The sequence below is a fragment of the Sus scrofa genome, chromosome 9 (assembly GCF_054392235.1).
Source record: "Sus scrofa isolate SSC_HxYL_T2T_F1_AM1 chromosome 9, Sscrofa_HxYL_maternal_Yorkshire_Landrace_v2.0, whole genome shotgun sequence".
In the NCBI taxonomy this organism is placed as follows: domain Eukaryota; kingdom Metazoa; phylum Chordata; class Mammalia; order Artiodactyla; family Suidae; genus Sus; species Sus scrofa.
The window spans coordinates 8,962,677-8,977,681 of NC_139391.1; the positions used below are offsets into that span (position 1 = coordinate 8,962,677).

The following is a 15,005-nucleotide window of genomic DNA, read 5'->3' on the forward strand; positions in this document are numbered from 1 at the left end:
TTACAAGTGGAAAGACTGCGGCTCCTACAGGTGAGCTATTTTGCCCTGAGTTGCTCACCGAGCGGCAGAGCTGAGAGTAGAAACCAAGGTTCTACAGACAGCGCCTGCAGGGCACGCCCGCACCCCGGCTCCTCACTTCCGTTCGCTCCTATTAGCCCCGCCTACTTCAGCCAGCGCCGTCGCCGAGCCTCGTTTGACCCTCGGCGGCCGCCGTAGCGCGTCGCTTCCGTTGCCGTGGGAAACGACCCGGGACGTGGGGGGCTAAAGAGACGTTTCCCGCCGGCGGGAGCCGCGGTTGTGGCGGCGCGGGGGAGCTCCGAGGCGGCGGGGCCCGGCACGGCGGCACCATGGCGGACCAGTTTTATCTGGAAAATATAGACGAGTTCGTCACGGACCAGAACAAAATCGTGAGGACTTCGGGCTGGGGGATGCGGGCGCGCGACTGGGGTCCTGGGCCCGGTGAGGCCGGCGGGGGCCTTGAGCCCTGTGCGTGTGGCCGGGTGGGGACTGGCCGAGGGGGTCTCGTCCCCGTGCCTAGTGCCCCAGAGCGAGCGAGGCCTCGCCGGGGAGGAGCTCTGCTTGTCGCGCGAACCCGCGTCCCTGGGGTGGGCGTGCTGGGCTCTGCGCCCCGACCACGCGCCGCGGGGGTCGGGCGCGGAGGGAGGAGCGTTCATTGATAGCGTTTCTCAGGCCTCTCTACACCTGTCTGACAAGTTTGAAGTCCCAAAGTTACCCTTGAGGAAATTTGTGTCTTAGCCGGGTTAAGTGATAAGTTGTGCAAACCCTCCGACCGTCCGTTGTTTTCCTCTTCCCGGAAGTTTGGTGTTGATAGAGGTTTGACCTGCCTCGCAGGGTTAGAGTCAAGATTCAAGTGAGACGATGAATGTGAGTGCGTTTCGCAAATCGGGAAGATTGAGGGCTTGCTGTGAGCTGTGGATACACATGACTGCGTTTAATCTTTACAGCGACCCGCTAGAAGTCGGTGGAAGTATCCCTACAAAAGGCAGTTGAAGCAGAGGGACCAGATAATGTCTTTGCTTGCGGTTAGTAAGGGATAATCAGTTTTCCAGCCTAGATTTGTCTCTTGCTAGTGATTTCCTCCACATCACACCGCTTTTGCCTAACCTTTGTAAGTTTTCTGATTGTTGGAAACTCGACAGGTTGGGAGGAAGTGGCAAATGACAGGAGAGGTCAAGGAGGGATGGCAGGGGGATCAAAGCTTGATGCCAGTTGTTCCCAATCTCACCCCTGATACACTATTCAACCACTTCACTCATTACCTGACCGGGCACCACCTGTGGGCGCTCTAATGTTTGTATGGCTGCACCTTTCCTCAGAAGTTGGAGTCATACAGTCCAGAGTAACCTGGCTTCCGGTTGAGTTTGAAGATAGTTTCTGGTGGTGGCCCCAAAAAAGGCAGAACGTGGGGGGGGGGGCTTAGTAAAACAAGGAGTGTGAGGAAAGTAAGAGCTTTTCCTATGTATATTCAGGCTTTCTTTTTAGACTCTTTTGCATGAATTGATCTGCGATACAAACTTCTTAGTATCTGCAAGATAAATACCGTGATTCTCCCTGCCCAGACGGACAGCTCTTGGCAAAACTGGGGTGGCATCTAATGTAATTTATAATGCATTATCATCTGAGAGTAAGAATCTTGAGGAGCCCTTGGGACTGACCCTCACTCTGGAGTCATAAAACATTTTAAAAATTTCTTCTTCTTGCAGGTGACATACAAATGGCTGAGCTATACACTAGGAGTTCATGTTAATCAGGCCAAACAGTAAGTACAATTTATTTATTTATTTATTTTCGGTCTTTTTGTCTTTTAGGGCTGCTCCCGCAGCATATGGAGGTTCCCAGGCTAGGGGTCTAATCAGATCTGTAGCCACCGGCCTACGCCAGAGCCACAGCAACTCAGGATCCGAGCCACGTCTGTGACCTACACCACAGCTCATGGCAACGCCGGATCCTTAACCCACTGAGCAAGGCCAGGGATCGAACCTGCAACCTCATGGTTCCTAGTCAGATTCGTTAACCACTGCGCCACGACGGGAACTCCAGTAAGTACAGTTTATTACTGATTTTAATCAGATTGGAAATTTTTTTTTCTTTTGCTGTGTTGTTAGCGTTACAGGAAGTCTCTATGTTAAACCCCCCCCCCCCCCCCCCCGGCCCTCTGGGGAAATGAGAAAGAATACTGTTTTGTCTATTATTTAGGAGGTGGGTGGACTTGTATACAAATGTGTGGTGATAGTTTACTGGATTTATTTGTAGCCTTGTCTTCTGCTTCACATCACTTTGTTACTTCAAGTTCATTAAATGGACTAGCTGATTTTATTTACATCTCAGATTTATATGGCTGTTGTCCCAAACATCTTTGTAACGTTTTCACACGTGCATGCTCCTCAGGCCTGTCTGGGTGTTCCTGAGACACTTTAATGTTGATAGTGAGGTCAACCAGTGTTGAACGCAGGCTTTATGACAGTGTGAGACGGGAGAACTATTTCAGGGAAACTGAAAAGGACGGGTTTAGGATGACGTGGAGCATTTCCCGTCGAGAATTTGGCCACATCTCCTTTCCTTGCTGACACTTGTCGTGCAACCTCAGGCCGGAGTGGAAAAGGCAAGCTTTTGAATTAACTTCGAAATTCTTCACCTGCACGTGTGCAGATATTGTCTGTGTCTGGTGGGTAGCAATTGGTGAACAGGCTAATAGTACATATATTGAGTTAATATACTCATTTTGTTTGCTTTATTCCTGAATGTGGTCTGATCTTTCCCTCTTCCTTGAGTCATAGGAACATTCTGTGAGTCTTAAACAATCTTTGTTCTCTGGAATGGGTTGATTGGGCTTGATTTGGATTGCCGTTTGACAGATCTTGGAAGCCAGTTTTGGCTGGGATGTTTATGCATTCAAGACCTGGCCCAGGGGATGGGTTTGGACTGATTTTTGAGATTGCCTTTGCTAAGGCCAGTCCTGGCCCAAACCGGAAAAGTTCGGGTAACTTTGGGAATGGACACCCGTAAGAGTAATTGTTGGTTGTGGTGTGGGTGTTTGACTATGCACTGATGTAACTCTTACTGTGTAAGCCTGTTGAGGTTAAAGGTGCATGTTGAAGACTGGAGTTGAAATACAGTTGCCTGCACTTTTACTGTAGCTGCCCTTATTTCCCGTACTTTTTATGGAATTACTATGCCCTCTAGCACCTGCCTGTTTGCCACCTCCATCCATACCACTCTCCACCTCGCTTATCCTCAAGCCTCCTTGCCTTTTGGTGCCTCCGATATGCCAGGCCCATTATCACCCAAGGACACCTGTACCATTCCCTCTCCCTGGAATGCTCTTCTCCCAGCGGGTTCATCGTTCAGATTCAGGTCAAATTTCACATATTCCTTCGTAGAACAACTCTTCCCTAATGCTCTATTTCAGGTACCTCTCCCCCTCCTTAATTCTCTGTCATGTTACCCTGTTAATTTTTGATAATCCCTTTTTGAAAAACAGTTTGAGATATAATTCACCCATTGAAAGTGATTCAGTGATTTTTATCTTTTTTGGTCTTTTTGCCATTTCTTGGGCCACTCCCGCGGCATATGGAGGTTCCCAGGCTGGGGGTCGAATCGGAGCTGTAGCTGCCAGCCTATGCCAGAGCCGCAGCAGCGCAGGATCCAAGCTTTGTCTGCGACCTACACCACAGCTCACGGCAACGCTGGATCCTTAATCCACTGAGCAGGGCCAGGGATCCAACCCGAAACCTCATGGTTCTAGTCGGATTTGTTAACCACTGCACCACAACGGGAACTCCATCAGTGATTTTTAATATATTTGTAGTGTTGTACAGCCACCACTGCAATTAATTTCAGAATGTTTTCATCACCATCAAAAGAAGCCCTGTGTCCATTAGCAGTCTCTCATCATTCCTGCCCATCTTCTCCAGCGTTAGGCAACAACTGATACCGTCTTTGTCTATAGATTTGCCTGTCCTGGAGAGGTCACGTAAATGGAATCATTTGCTATGGAATCCGTGCGTCTGGTTTCTTAGCATACTGTCTTCAAGGTTTGGCCATGTTATGCATGTATCAGTACTTCAGTCCTTTTTATGGTTCACTGATGTTCCATTATATGGAATATTAAATTAGTTTATACATTTATAAATTAGTTTTCTAGGGCTGCCATAACAGAATACTACAAACCGGGTGGCTTAAAACAACAGAAATTTGGGAGTCCCTGTGGTGGCTCAGCGGAAATGAACTTGACGAGTATCCATGAGGACGTGGGTTTGATCCCTGGCCTCACTCAGTGGGTTAAGGATCTGATGTTGCCGTGATCTGTGGTGTAGGTCACAGATGCAACTCAGATCCCGTGTGGCTGTGGCATAGGCCAGTGGCTACGGCTCCGATTCGACCCCCTAGACTTGGCGTTTCTGTATGCTGCGGTTTCGGCCCTAAAGAAAAAAAAAAAGAAAAAAGAAACGCATTCATTGTCTCACTTCTGGAGGCTGGAAGTCCAAAATTAAGGTTTGGCAGGGCCGTGCTCCCTCCGAAACCTGTAGAACACACATCCTTCCTTGCTTCTTTCCAGCTTCTGGTGGTTTGCTGGCAGTCTTTGGCATTCCTTGGCTTGTAGCTGCATAACTCCAATATCTGCCTCGTGGTCACATGGCATTCTCTCTGTTGTCTATATCTTCACGTGGCCATCTTATAAGGATACCAATCATAGTAGGTCAGGAGCCCACCCTACTCTAGTGTGACCTCATCTTAACTAGTGACATCTGCAGAGGCTCTATTTCCAAATAAGGTCACACTCCGAGGTATTGGTGGTTGGGTCTTCAGCGTAAAATTTTGCAAGGAATACAGTTCAATCCATGATATACGGGTATACAGCATTTTGTTTACCCATTCACCAAGTGGTGGACATTTGGGTTATTTCCACATCTGGGTGTTATGAACATTTGTGTATAAGTTTTTGGGTGGCCATGTGCCTTCAGTTCTCCTAGTATCCACCTAAGATTGGAACTTCTGGGTCATATGTAATATTTTGAGGAGCTGATGAGCTGTTTTCCAAAGTGGCTGTACTATTTTACAATCCCAGCAGCAAGGTACGAGGGTTCTAAGAGCTATCTCAACATTCTTGTCAGCTCTTTTCTATTATCTTGTCTTTTAAAATATTAGCCATCTTAGTGGGTCTGAAGTGGTATCATTCTGGGTTGTTTTTGTTTCGTTTTTTGGCCACACCCGCAGCCTGTGGAACCACAGCAGTGACAACCCAGGATCTCTAACCCACCCAACTACACAGGAACTCTGGCGTTACTGTGGTTTCGATTTGCATTTCTGTGATAGCCGAAGATACTGATCTTCTTTTCATGGCTTGTAAGCCATTTGCATGTTTTCTTTGGAGAATTATCTTTACAGGTTCTTTTCCCATTTTTTTATTGGGTTTTTTTGTCTTTTTATTATTATTATTATTATTTTTTGTCTTTTTGCTATTTCTTGGGCCACTCCCGTGGCATATAGAGGTTCCCAGGCTAGGGGTCGAATCGGAGCTGTAGCCACCGGCCTACGCCAGAGCCACAGCAACTCGGGATCCGAGCCGCGTCTGCAACCTACACCACAGCTCACGGCAACGCCGGATTGTTAACCCACTGAGCAAGGTCTAGGGACCGAACCCGCAACCTCATGGTTCCTAGTCGGATTCGTTAACCACTGCGCCACGACGGGAACTCCCTGTCTTTTTATTATTGAATTGTAAGAGTTCTTTAAATATTCTTGATAGAAGACCCTGATCAGATAATGATTTGCGAAAATTTTCTCCCATTCTGTGGGTTGTCTTGCAGGTTTTTTTTCTTTTTTTAGGTTCACACCCGTGGCATGTGGAAATTCCCAGGCTAGGGGTCCAATCAGAGCTATAGCTGCTGGCCTACACCACAGCCACAGCAACGTCGGATCCTTAACCCACTGAGCTGGGGCCGGCGATCAAACACACATCCTCATGGATACTAGTCAGGTTTGAACCACAGCAGGAACTCCCTCTTTGAGCTTTCGCGATGGTACCTTTTGAAGTGCAAAAGTTCTTATTGTTAGAGTCCCGTTTTTTTCTGTTTTGTTGCTGGTGCTTTTTATGTAGTATCTAAGAAGACTTGCCTAACCCAAGTAAATCATGAAGATTTATCTCTGTGAGTTTTTATATCAATAATTACCACTTCATTTAAGGTTTCCACATACCCTTATATGTACAAAAAATGCTTCAGTCCTCACACTAAGAATGCGCTATAGGAGTTCCTGTCGTGGTTCTGTGGTTAACAAATCCGACTAGGAACCATGAGGTTGCGGGTTAGATCCCTGGCCTCGCTCAGTGGATTAAGGATCCGGCATTGCTGTGGCTGTGGTGTAGGCCAGCAGCTACAGCTCCGATTCGACCCCTAGCCTGGGAACCTCCATATGCCACGGGTGCAGCCCTAGAAAAGACAAAAAAAAAAAAAAAAAAAGCCAAAACACCAAGAATGCACTATAGTTTTCAGATTAGGTGTTGGTTCAAGCTGATTTTTATTTATTTATTTATTTTTGTCTTTTTTTTTTTTTTTTTTTTGTATTTTCTAGAGCCACACTTGGGGCATATGGAGGTTCCCAGGCTAGGGGTCGAATCAGAGCTGTAGCTGCCAGCCTACACCACAGCCACAGCAATACCGGATCCCAGCCGAGTCTGCAACCTACACCACAGCTCACGGCAACGCTGGATCCTTAACCCACTGAGCGAGGCCAGGGATGGAACCCACATCCTCATGGATACTAGTTGGATTCATTTCTGCTGCGCCACGATGAGAAGGCCTCTGTGTTTGGTTTTTTAAGGACTCTCCATACGGTTCGCCATAGTGCTAGCACCAGTTTACATTCCCATCAACAGTGTTGGAGGGCTGCCTTTCTCCACACTCTCCAGCATGTGTTATTTGTAGACTTTTCGATGAAGGCCGTTCTGACTGGTGTGAGGTGAGACTTCACTGTGATTTTGATTTTCATTTCTTTAGTCATTAGTGGTGTTGAGCATCTTTTCTTTAATGTGGTTTTTGGCCATCTGTGTATCTTCGGAGAAATGTCTGTTTAGATCTTCTGTCCATTTTTCAGTTGGCTTATTTGTTTTTTGATGTAGAGCTATCTGAGCTATTTGTATGTTTTGCAGATTAATCCTTTGCTGGGCACATCATTTGCAAATATTTTCTCTGCAGGCTATCTTGTTGTTTTGTTTATGGTTTCCTTTACTGTCCAAAGGCTTTTAATTAGGTCCCATTTGTTTGTTTTTTATTTCTGTTACTCTAGGAGACAGATCCAAAAAGGTATTGCTGCAGTCTTTGTCAGAGAATGTTCTGCTTATGTTTTCCCAGGAATCATTTTGTATATGGTGTAAGGAAAGGGCCCAATTTCCTTCTCTTGCATGTGGATGTCTACTTGTTCCAGCGTCTCATAATTCTTATTCCTAGCTGACATTTTCTTGTTATATGTCCTCCTCCCACGAGAATATAAACTCCATGAAGGCGGGGGGACATGTTTTCAGGTTCATCCCTGTTCCAGTTACTATTGCTGTGTAACAGAGTGCCTCCAAATTTAGTGGCTTGAAAGACCATGTTATGTTCATAGATCCTTTTGGTTTGGAATTTGGGCAAGGCACGGTGAGAATGGTTCTCTCTGTTCCATGATGTCTGGTGCCTCAGTGCTGGAGTCCAGTCATTTGTAGGCAACTGTATGTACGCATCCGGCAGTTGATGCTGCCCATCAGCTGGGACGTCAGCAAGGGCTGTTGACCCGTCGTTGTGAGTGGTCTGTGTCTATGGCCTGGGCTTCCCAAGATCAAGACGTCTTCAGGTAGTCAGACTTCTTTTTTTTTTTTTTTGTCTTTTTAGGGCCATACCCGCGGCATATGGAGGTTCCCAGGCTAGGGGTCAAATCGGAGCTATAGCTGCTGGCCTACACCACAGCCACAGCCGTGCAGGATCCAAGCCGCGTCTGCGACCTACACCACAGCTCACAACAACATTGGATCCTTAACCCACTGAGCAAGGCCAGGGATCGAATCTGCAACCTCATGGTTCCTAGTCAGGTTCATTAACCACTGAGCCACAATGGGAACTCCCAGGAAAATTAATTTTTTTCAAAAGATGTCTACTGGAACAATTGATAAATGTATGGGAAAAAAAAGTCTCAACTTCCCCAACACTGAGCAACAATTAATTTGAGATGAATATATATATCTAAATGTAAAAGCTAATACTGTAATACTTCTAGAAGGAAATGTCGATGTTTTTCAACTTGAGGTGAGTAAAAATTTATGAGGCAGTACATGAAAAGCTCTAAACGGAGCTTTTTAAGTAATGGTAAATTGGACATGGTTAAAAATGTCTTGATGTAACAGGATTGTTTTGATAATCAAATGTTATAATGGATACGAAAATAGTTGAAAGGATATTAGCACTGAATAAATTTACTTGGCCTTCAATGAAAAAAAAAGTATCACCATTGACACTGCGGGCAATTACTGGGCATGGTTTTTACTGTTTGCTTGGATTCAGTAAGAGATGTTTTTTCAGGGAGTTCCCTTTGTGGCACAGCGGAAACGAATCCAACTAGAATCCATGAGGATGCGGGTTTGATCCCTGGCCTCGCTTAGTGGGTTGGGATTCCGGCACTGCTGTGAGCTGTGGTATAGGTCGCAGACGTGGCTCAGATCCCACAGTTGCTGTGGCTATGGAATAGGCTGGCAGCTGCAGCTCTGATTCAACCCTTGGGAACTTCAATATGCTGAAGGTGTGGCCCTAAAAAAAAAGCAAAAAAAAAAAAAAAAAAAAAAAACCAAGTTTTTTCAGTTTTTACTATATTTTTAGCACTATTTTAGGCTCTTATAAAACAGCAAACCTGGCAGACAAGGTCCCTCCCATTATTGATTTAAACAGGATAATTTCAGGTTGTAAGAATGCTGTGGGGAGTTGCCGTTGTGGCTCAGTGGAAACGACTCTGACTAGTAATCATGAGGTTGAGGGTTCGATCCCTGCCCTCGCTTACTGGGTTAAGGATCCCGCATGATTGTGTTGTAGGCCGGCAGCTACAACTCTGATTCAACCCCTAGCTCAGGAACCTCCATATGCCTTGGGTGTGGCCCTAAAAAGCAAAAATAAAATAAAATAAAAATGTGAAGGAATTAGGTTAGGAAAGGCAATATAGACTACACCATTCATCCTAGGGAGGATTGTGGGTGGAACTCATCAGGAGGGAGGATTAATGAATTAAAATGAGAAGATGAGAGAATATAGTTCATCACGTGTGTAGGAAATGCATCTTGTAAGACGTCGTATGTATTGTCATTCACATTTAGGAGTATTTGGCCCATTACTAAGATGTTTGGCATAATCAAGCTAGGTGACCATATCTTAGAGATTCAAAACAAGCAGAATTTTTTTTTAAAGAGTTTGTGCAGTTTTGAATGTGTTAATATAAAAGAGAACTGAGGTTGATTTGGGGAGATAAGTGCACAGAGGACAATGACTGCAGTGATGCAACCAAGACTATGAGTTGTTGATAAAAGACAATGCACGTAGCCAGCAAGCTGAAAGCATCTTGGGCGTGGTCCCTGCTATCATGTCTTCTGCCTTTCCTGTCGTCCTAACGTAAATAAACCAAAGTGTTCGTGAGTCTGTGTACCTCATCTTTGCTGACATAAGTGCTGCATGGAAGGAAATACAAAGGGGAGCGAGATAAAGGATTCACCAAAAAAAAAAAGCTCAGTAGGACACATTTTTCCTCAAGATGTTTATAATCTAGTGAGGATGGCAGATATATAAACTAAGTAATTAGAAATACAATGCAGCAAGTGCTACAGTAACAGGTATGGGATAGGTTCCATTAGAACTTAGAAGGCAGGGGCGCCCTGTTGGCCTGGTGCTATTAGGGAAGCCTTCGCATAGGACGTAATGACTGGGCTGCTGTCCTGATGAGGCGTCAGGGGGAAGAGGTCTGAGAAGAGCATTCTAGGCAGAAGGGGGGGCATCCAAAGCATCCAGGGGAACTGTAGAATGTTTCTTAAGGTGGAAAGTAGTGTGAATGTGGGAGAAGGGTGAGAGAGAAGGGGACCCGAGCACAGGCCGCCGTGTTGCTGCTAGCGAGTTGGATTTCCTCCCTAGGGCATGGGGCGCTAGTGAAAACTTTGAACAGGGAATGACACTTCAGATCAGAGTAACCAACTACCTTTTCAACAGCACTGAAAGACTAATAGGCCTCAGATTTAACATGCCCCAAAACTTAACTCCTAACCCCCCCATCACCTCCTTCTCTCTTTCCCCTACTTTCCTCCATCTCGGTGAATGACAGCTTTGTTCTTTGAGTTGCTTAGTTCAGTCGTCTTTTTTTTTTTTTTGGTCTTTTTAGGGCCACACCTGCAGCATATGTAGGTTCCCAGTCTAGGAGTTGAATCGGAGCTACAGCTGCTGGCCCACACCACAGCTACAGCAACGCAGGATCCACGCGGCATCTGCGACCTACACCATAGCTCCTGGCAACACCTGATCCTTAGCACACTGAGCAAGGCCAGGGATTGAACCCGTGTCCTCATGGATACTAGTCAGGTTTGTTAACTGCCGAGCCACGATGGGAATGCCCCTTTTTCCCCTTTTTGGCCATGCCCACTGTGTGTGGAAGTTCCCAGGCCAGGGGTCAAACCCATGCCAAAGCATCAAGCCAAGCCGCTGCAGTGACAATGCTATTCCTTAACCTGCTGCGCCAGAAGAAAACTCCAGTCCAGTCGCCCTTGACCTTTCTTTCTCTCATAGCCCACAGTCAGTCCATCAGCATGTCCTGTTATCTCTCCCTTTGAGAGATACCCAGAATCCATCCATTAATTACTAGCTCCATTGCTACCACCCTGGTCTGAGCCGCCATGCTCTCTAGGCCGGATTTCTGCAGTAGCCTTCTAATTGGCCTCCTGCTTCCTTCCCTGCCCCTCGACAGTGTATTCTCCGCACACCAGTCAGGAATCCTCCTAAGAGATAAGATCCTGTTAGTTCTGCTCTCGACCTTCTAAGACCTTCTTGCCTAATGTCCTCTCTCAGGCCGCAGAGCCCGCGTGTCTGGCCCTTGGCTGTCTTCTCCCTGCCTTCCTCGCTCAGCACACTCACCTCCCGTCTGGTCCTGAGGCCGGGCTTACACTCTCGCCTCAGAACCCTTGCGTTTGCTCTTCTTTCCACATGGAGCATTCTTCCCCAAGACTGCACATTGGTGGCTCTGTCATTTCCTGCAGGGCTCTGTTCTTGAGGCTTCATTTTATATAATCATTTTGTATAAAATAGCAAAACTTCTCAGGCATTCTCTGTTCTAATCTTTTGCCCCCGTAGACTTACTACTATCTGACATATTTACTTGTTGGTTTATTGTTTTTCTCTTTTCTACAGTGCAAATTCTGAATGGATAGAAACTTTGACTGCTTTGTCCACTGGTCTGTCCCCAAGGCATAGAGCACGAAGTAGCTGCTCAGTAAAGTTTTATTGACGGCATGACTTGGTTTGCATTTTTAAACCTTTACCTTGGCAGCCTTGTGGATAATGAATGGGAAAAGGGTGAGAGGAAGGAATTGACACTTGGAATTGAAAATGTCCAGTCAAGAAATTTGGAGGGCATGGAGTCAAGAATTACTTGGGAGGGAGAACTGACAAAATTTGGCAACTCGGTGGCTAAGGAGAAGTGAAGGATAATGACTCCCAGATTTCTGGCTTGAGTGGTTTGAGCAGATGTTGTTGTTGGGATTAAATGAAGCCACGAGGATGAATGAAAGGGCTCAGGGAGAATAGGCAGTCAGGTGACCGGTCATCCTGGTGTGCCCAGGACGGTTTGTCTTGGTGCTGGAGTCCATGTCTCAGGACACCCCTCCGAACTAGGCAAACCCAGATCATGGCTCACTCTAGAGAGTGAAAAGACAGCTGAAGAGAGAACCCCAGCAGGACAGAAGGGGAGGAGGTAGCCAAGTCTAAGCAGGAAACGGAGCAGGGTAGCAGGAGACTCAGCGAGGCGTTGGGTCGGAGAAGCTAAGAGAGTAGTCAGCGGCCTAGGGGTTTTTGTTTCTAGCCATCCTTGGCAGAAGTATGACATGTTATAGAGGCTCACCAAATGTTTCCTGAAATAAAAGACGCAAAATGATACGTCTCTTTTGTTGATGTTTCTGTCAAATTGTAAGTTATTGAGGGGAGTCAGCTTCTGATGATACTAGGTGGATAAGCACTGCCACAGCTGTGGCGTGGGTTGTAGCTGCCACTCGGTTCAATCCCTGGTCCAGGAACTTCCAAATACCAGTGCAGCCATTAAAAAAAAAAAAAAATGAATTTCTATATTGACTGTTTGGTAATCTCAGGTTAATGAATACTAGGCAGTGTAAACTAAAATTTGCAGTTCTGAAACAGCATTGAATCTGATCATGTGATTGGAATTTCTCGGAGTTCCCATGGTGGTCAGCAGGATCCATGGTGTCTTGGGAGCACCGGGATGCAGATTCGATCCCCGGCCTGGCACAGTGGGCTAAGGATCCAGCGTTGCCACGACTGTGGCTTAGGTCCCAGCTACCCCTCGGATCTGATCCCTGGCCTGGGAACTCCATATGCCGCAGGGTGGCAACAAAGAAAAAAGAGATTGGGATTTTAGAGCCAGCTACTTTGTGATGGTCTACACAGTGGTTCTTAATGTTTTGGAGCAATCCTTTTGTGAATCTATGGAAACCTTGAATCATCTCCACCCTCCCCCCTTTTTCCCCCACAAAAAACACAAAGATTTTGCTTATGGTTTTGAGGGGTGGAGGGTTATGGATGGCACAGGAATCTCAGGTTAAGAGAGCTATGATCTAGTACAGCCCTCCTGACTTACACTCAGGGTATAAAGAGGCCTGGAGAAACTAATTTATCTAGGATCCCGTGGCTAGGTCGTGACTGAACTTGCTCTTGATTCATTATTCTATCCGTTGTATGCCTTTGCCTCTTTTAACGCAGGCTTAGCTCCTCTTGACCTCCTATTAGATTTCCTTTCATTGGTTACTTGGTGACTGTGCCAGCTTGGTGCAAATTGACACCAACGCCTGTGTTACATTCATCTTTTTTCAACTCTTAAAAAAAAAAAAATCAACTCTGTGTCTGTGGACAGAGCAAAAATATTCTGTAAAATTTTTGATGCACAGTCAGACTTCATACATCTAACTTGTAACTCATGAATTAACAGTTGATGAGGTAAACTTTTCATTAATGACTTGGCCTTTTGTTTGTCACAGGATGCTGTATGACTATGTTGAAAGGAAGCGGAAGGAAAATTCGGGAGCCCAGCTGCATGTTACCTATTTAGTGTCCGGCAGTCTCATTCAGAATGGACATTCCGTAAGTTCTCAGAAACTTATGGTGGGTTTCAGTGTCTTCGAAGTGTAAATAGTGTTATGTAACATAACATAGGGCGAAAACAAGATTCAGTATGAGGAAACTTTTCGAAAGCTAATTGAAGATAATGATTATTTTGGATGTTTAGGCTAAACCCGAAACTGAGAAGTTTGGGGAGCATCTTGGCTGTGAGGCAGAGACTGTGTTATTATTACTGTGCAGTTTTCCAAGGCAGCAAGACATTTTGGAAACTGCTCCTGTTATTCCTTTCTTCCTTTTGAACATATATTGGGGACAGTGCTGGTGAATTTCCAGCCCATTCAAATGTCATGCCACAGACTCAGATGTTCAGAAAGTATAATTTTATTTTATTTTATTTTTTTGTCTTTTTTGCCATTGTCTTGGGCCGCTCCCGCAGCTTATGGAGGTTCCCAGTCTAGGGGTCCAGTCGGAGCTGTAGCGGCCGGCCTACGCCAGAGCCACAGCAACACAGGATCCGAGCCTCGTCTGCGACCTACACCACAGCTCACGGCAACGTGGGATCCTTAACCCACTGAGCAAGGCCAGGGATTGAACCCGCAACCTCATGGTTCCTAGTCGGATTCGTTAACCATTGCGCCACGACAGGAACTCCCTAAGTGAACTTGGTTTTAATATGAGCTCTCATCCAGAAACTCTGCTGAGAAAACACCATTCCTTCTGCACCTGATGGATTCTTGGGAACTTTGGTGACTCTTCTTTCTTGCTTCCCCCCACCCAAACTGAGGCATTCCTCCTCTGTTCTCACTCCCCACACCTCTTGCCTGTAGCGTCGTCTTTTGCTCCCACACAACCTCCACCCAAGGAAGGACTTTAGTAAGGATCCCCCTCACAGAGCCACTTACACACGGTTTCCTCTTCCCTTTGTACTTGACCCTAAGGCCAGAGGTTCAGAAGCCAGATTTAGCAAAATAATGGCTAGGTTAGTCTTCTATCAGTAGAGTCCCAAGCCTGTGAGATTTAAAGCTGGAATTGGCAGTTGAGTAATTTACAAGGAAAAGCAAAATCGGTAGGGGTACCAGATGCTTATATTCCATGATCTGCGTATTCTGTCCTTGTCGGTAAGCTGTTTGGCAAGCCGGATGTTAATCAGGATATTCGCAACTGTAGATGGAATCAGATGTCTTTATGTATTTGAAACAAGATTAAGCAGACCTGATGCATTTGCTCTCAGAAATAAGCCTAACCAGAATCCTCCCTGTGTGGCTTTTGCGTCTGAATGTCTGCTTTCCTTTTGTTTCCAGGGTTGACTAGCTCCCTTCTGTCTCTTTCTTGAGTTTAGTCAAAGCCTTCTATTTAGTCATAGGCAATTATTTACCTGGGATCACTGTGTACCTTTATTTTTTATTTTTGGCCACGCCCCTGGCATGCTAAAGTTCTCAGGCCAGCAGTCAAATTTGCACCACATCAGCGACCCCAGCCATAGCAGTGATAATGCCAGATCCTTAAATCATTGAGCTGCCAGGAACTCCTCATTGTGTATCTTTAAAACAGTAGTTTTTATTCTCTCTGGCACTGGGTCCTTGAGAATCCGAAAGAAAAATGTGTATGTTGGATAAAGTTGTAGGTTTTTATTCTAACCCATAT

The 15,005-nt window shown here is 45.9% G+C and overlaps 1 protein-coding gene across 7 annotated transcripts in view; it reads left to right on the forward strand.

Moving 5' to 3' along the window:
- Positions 1-266: 266 nt before the first annotated feature.
- The window catches only part of POLD3 (DNA polymerase delta 3, accessory subunit), a 51,789-nt gene continuing 37,050 nt past the window's right edge, over positions 267-15,005 (forward strand). For 3 of the 7 annotated variants that reach the window (XR_014814345.1, XM_084974422.1, XM_084974423.1), the window contains exons 1-4: positions 267-407; positions 966-1,043; positions 1,725-1,780; positions 13,280-13,382. Coding sequence is in view for 6 of the 7 variants with exons in the window: in XM_084974422.1 (XP_084830548.1) it covers positions 348-407; positions 966-1,043; positions 1,725-1,780; positions 13,280-13,382 (297 nt within the window). In the remaining variant the exon portion in view is untranslated. Of the gene's footprint in view, positions 408-607; positions 886-965; positions 1,044-1,724; positions 1,781-13,279; positions 13,383-15,005 lie in introns of those variants that run through there. The other 4 variants (XM_084974424.1, XM_084974425.1, XM_084974426.1 and 1 more) reach the window with 4 other exon arrangements.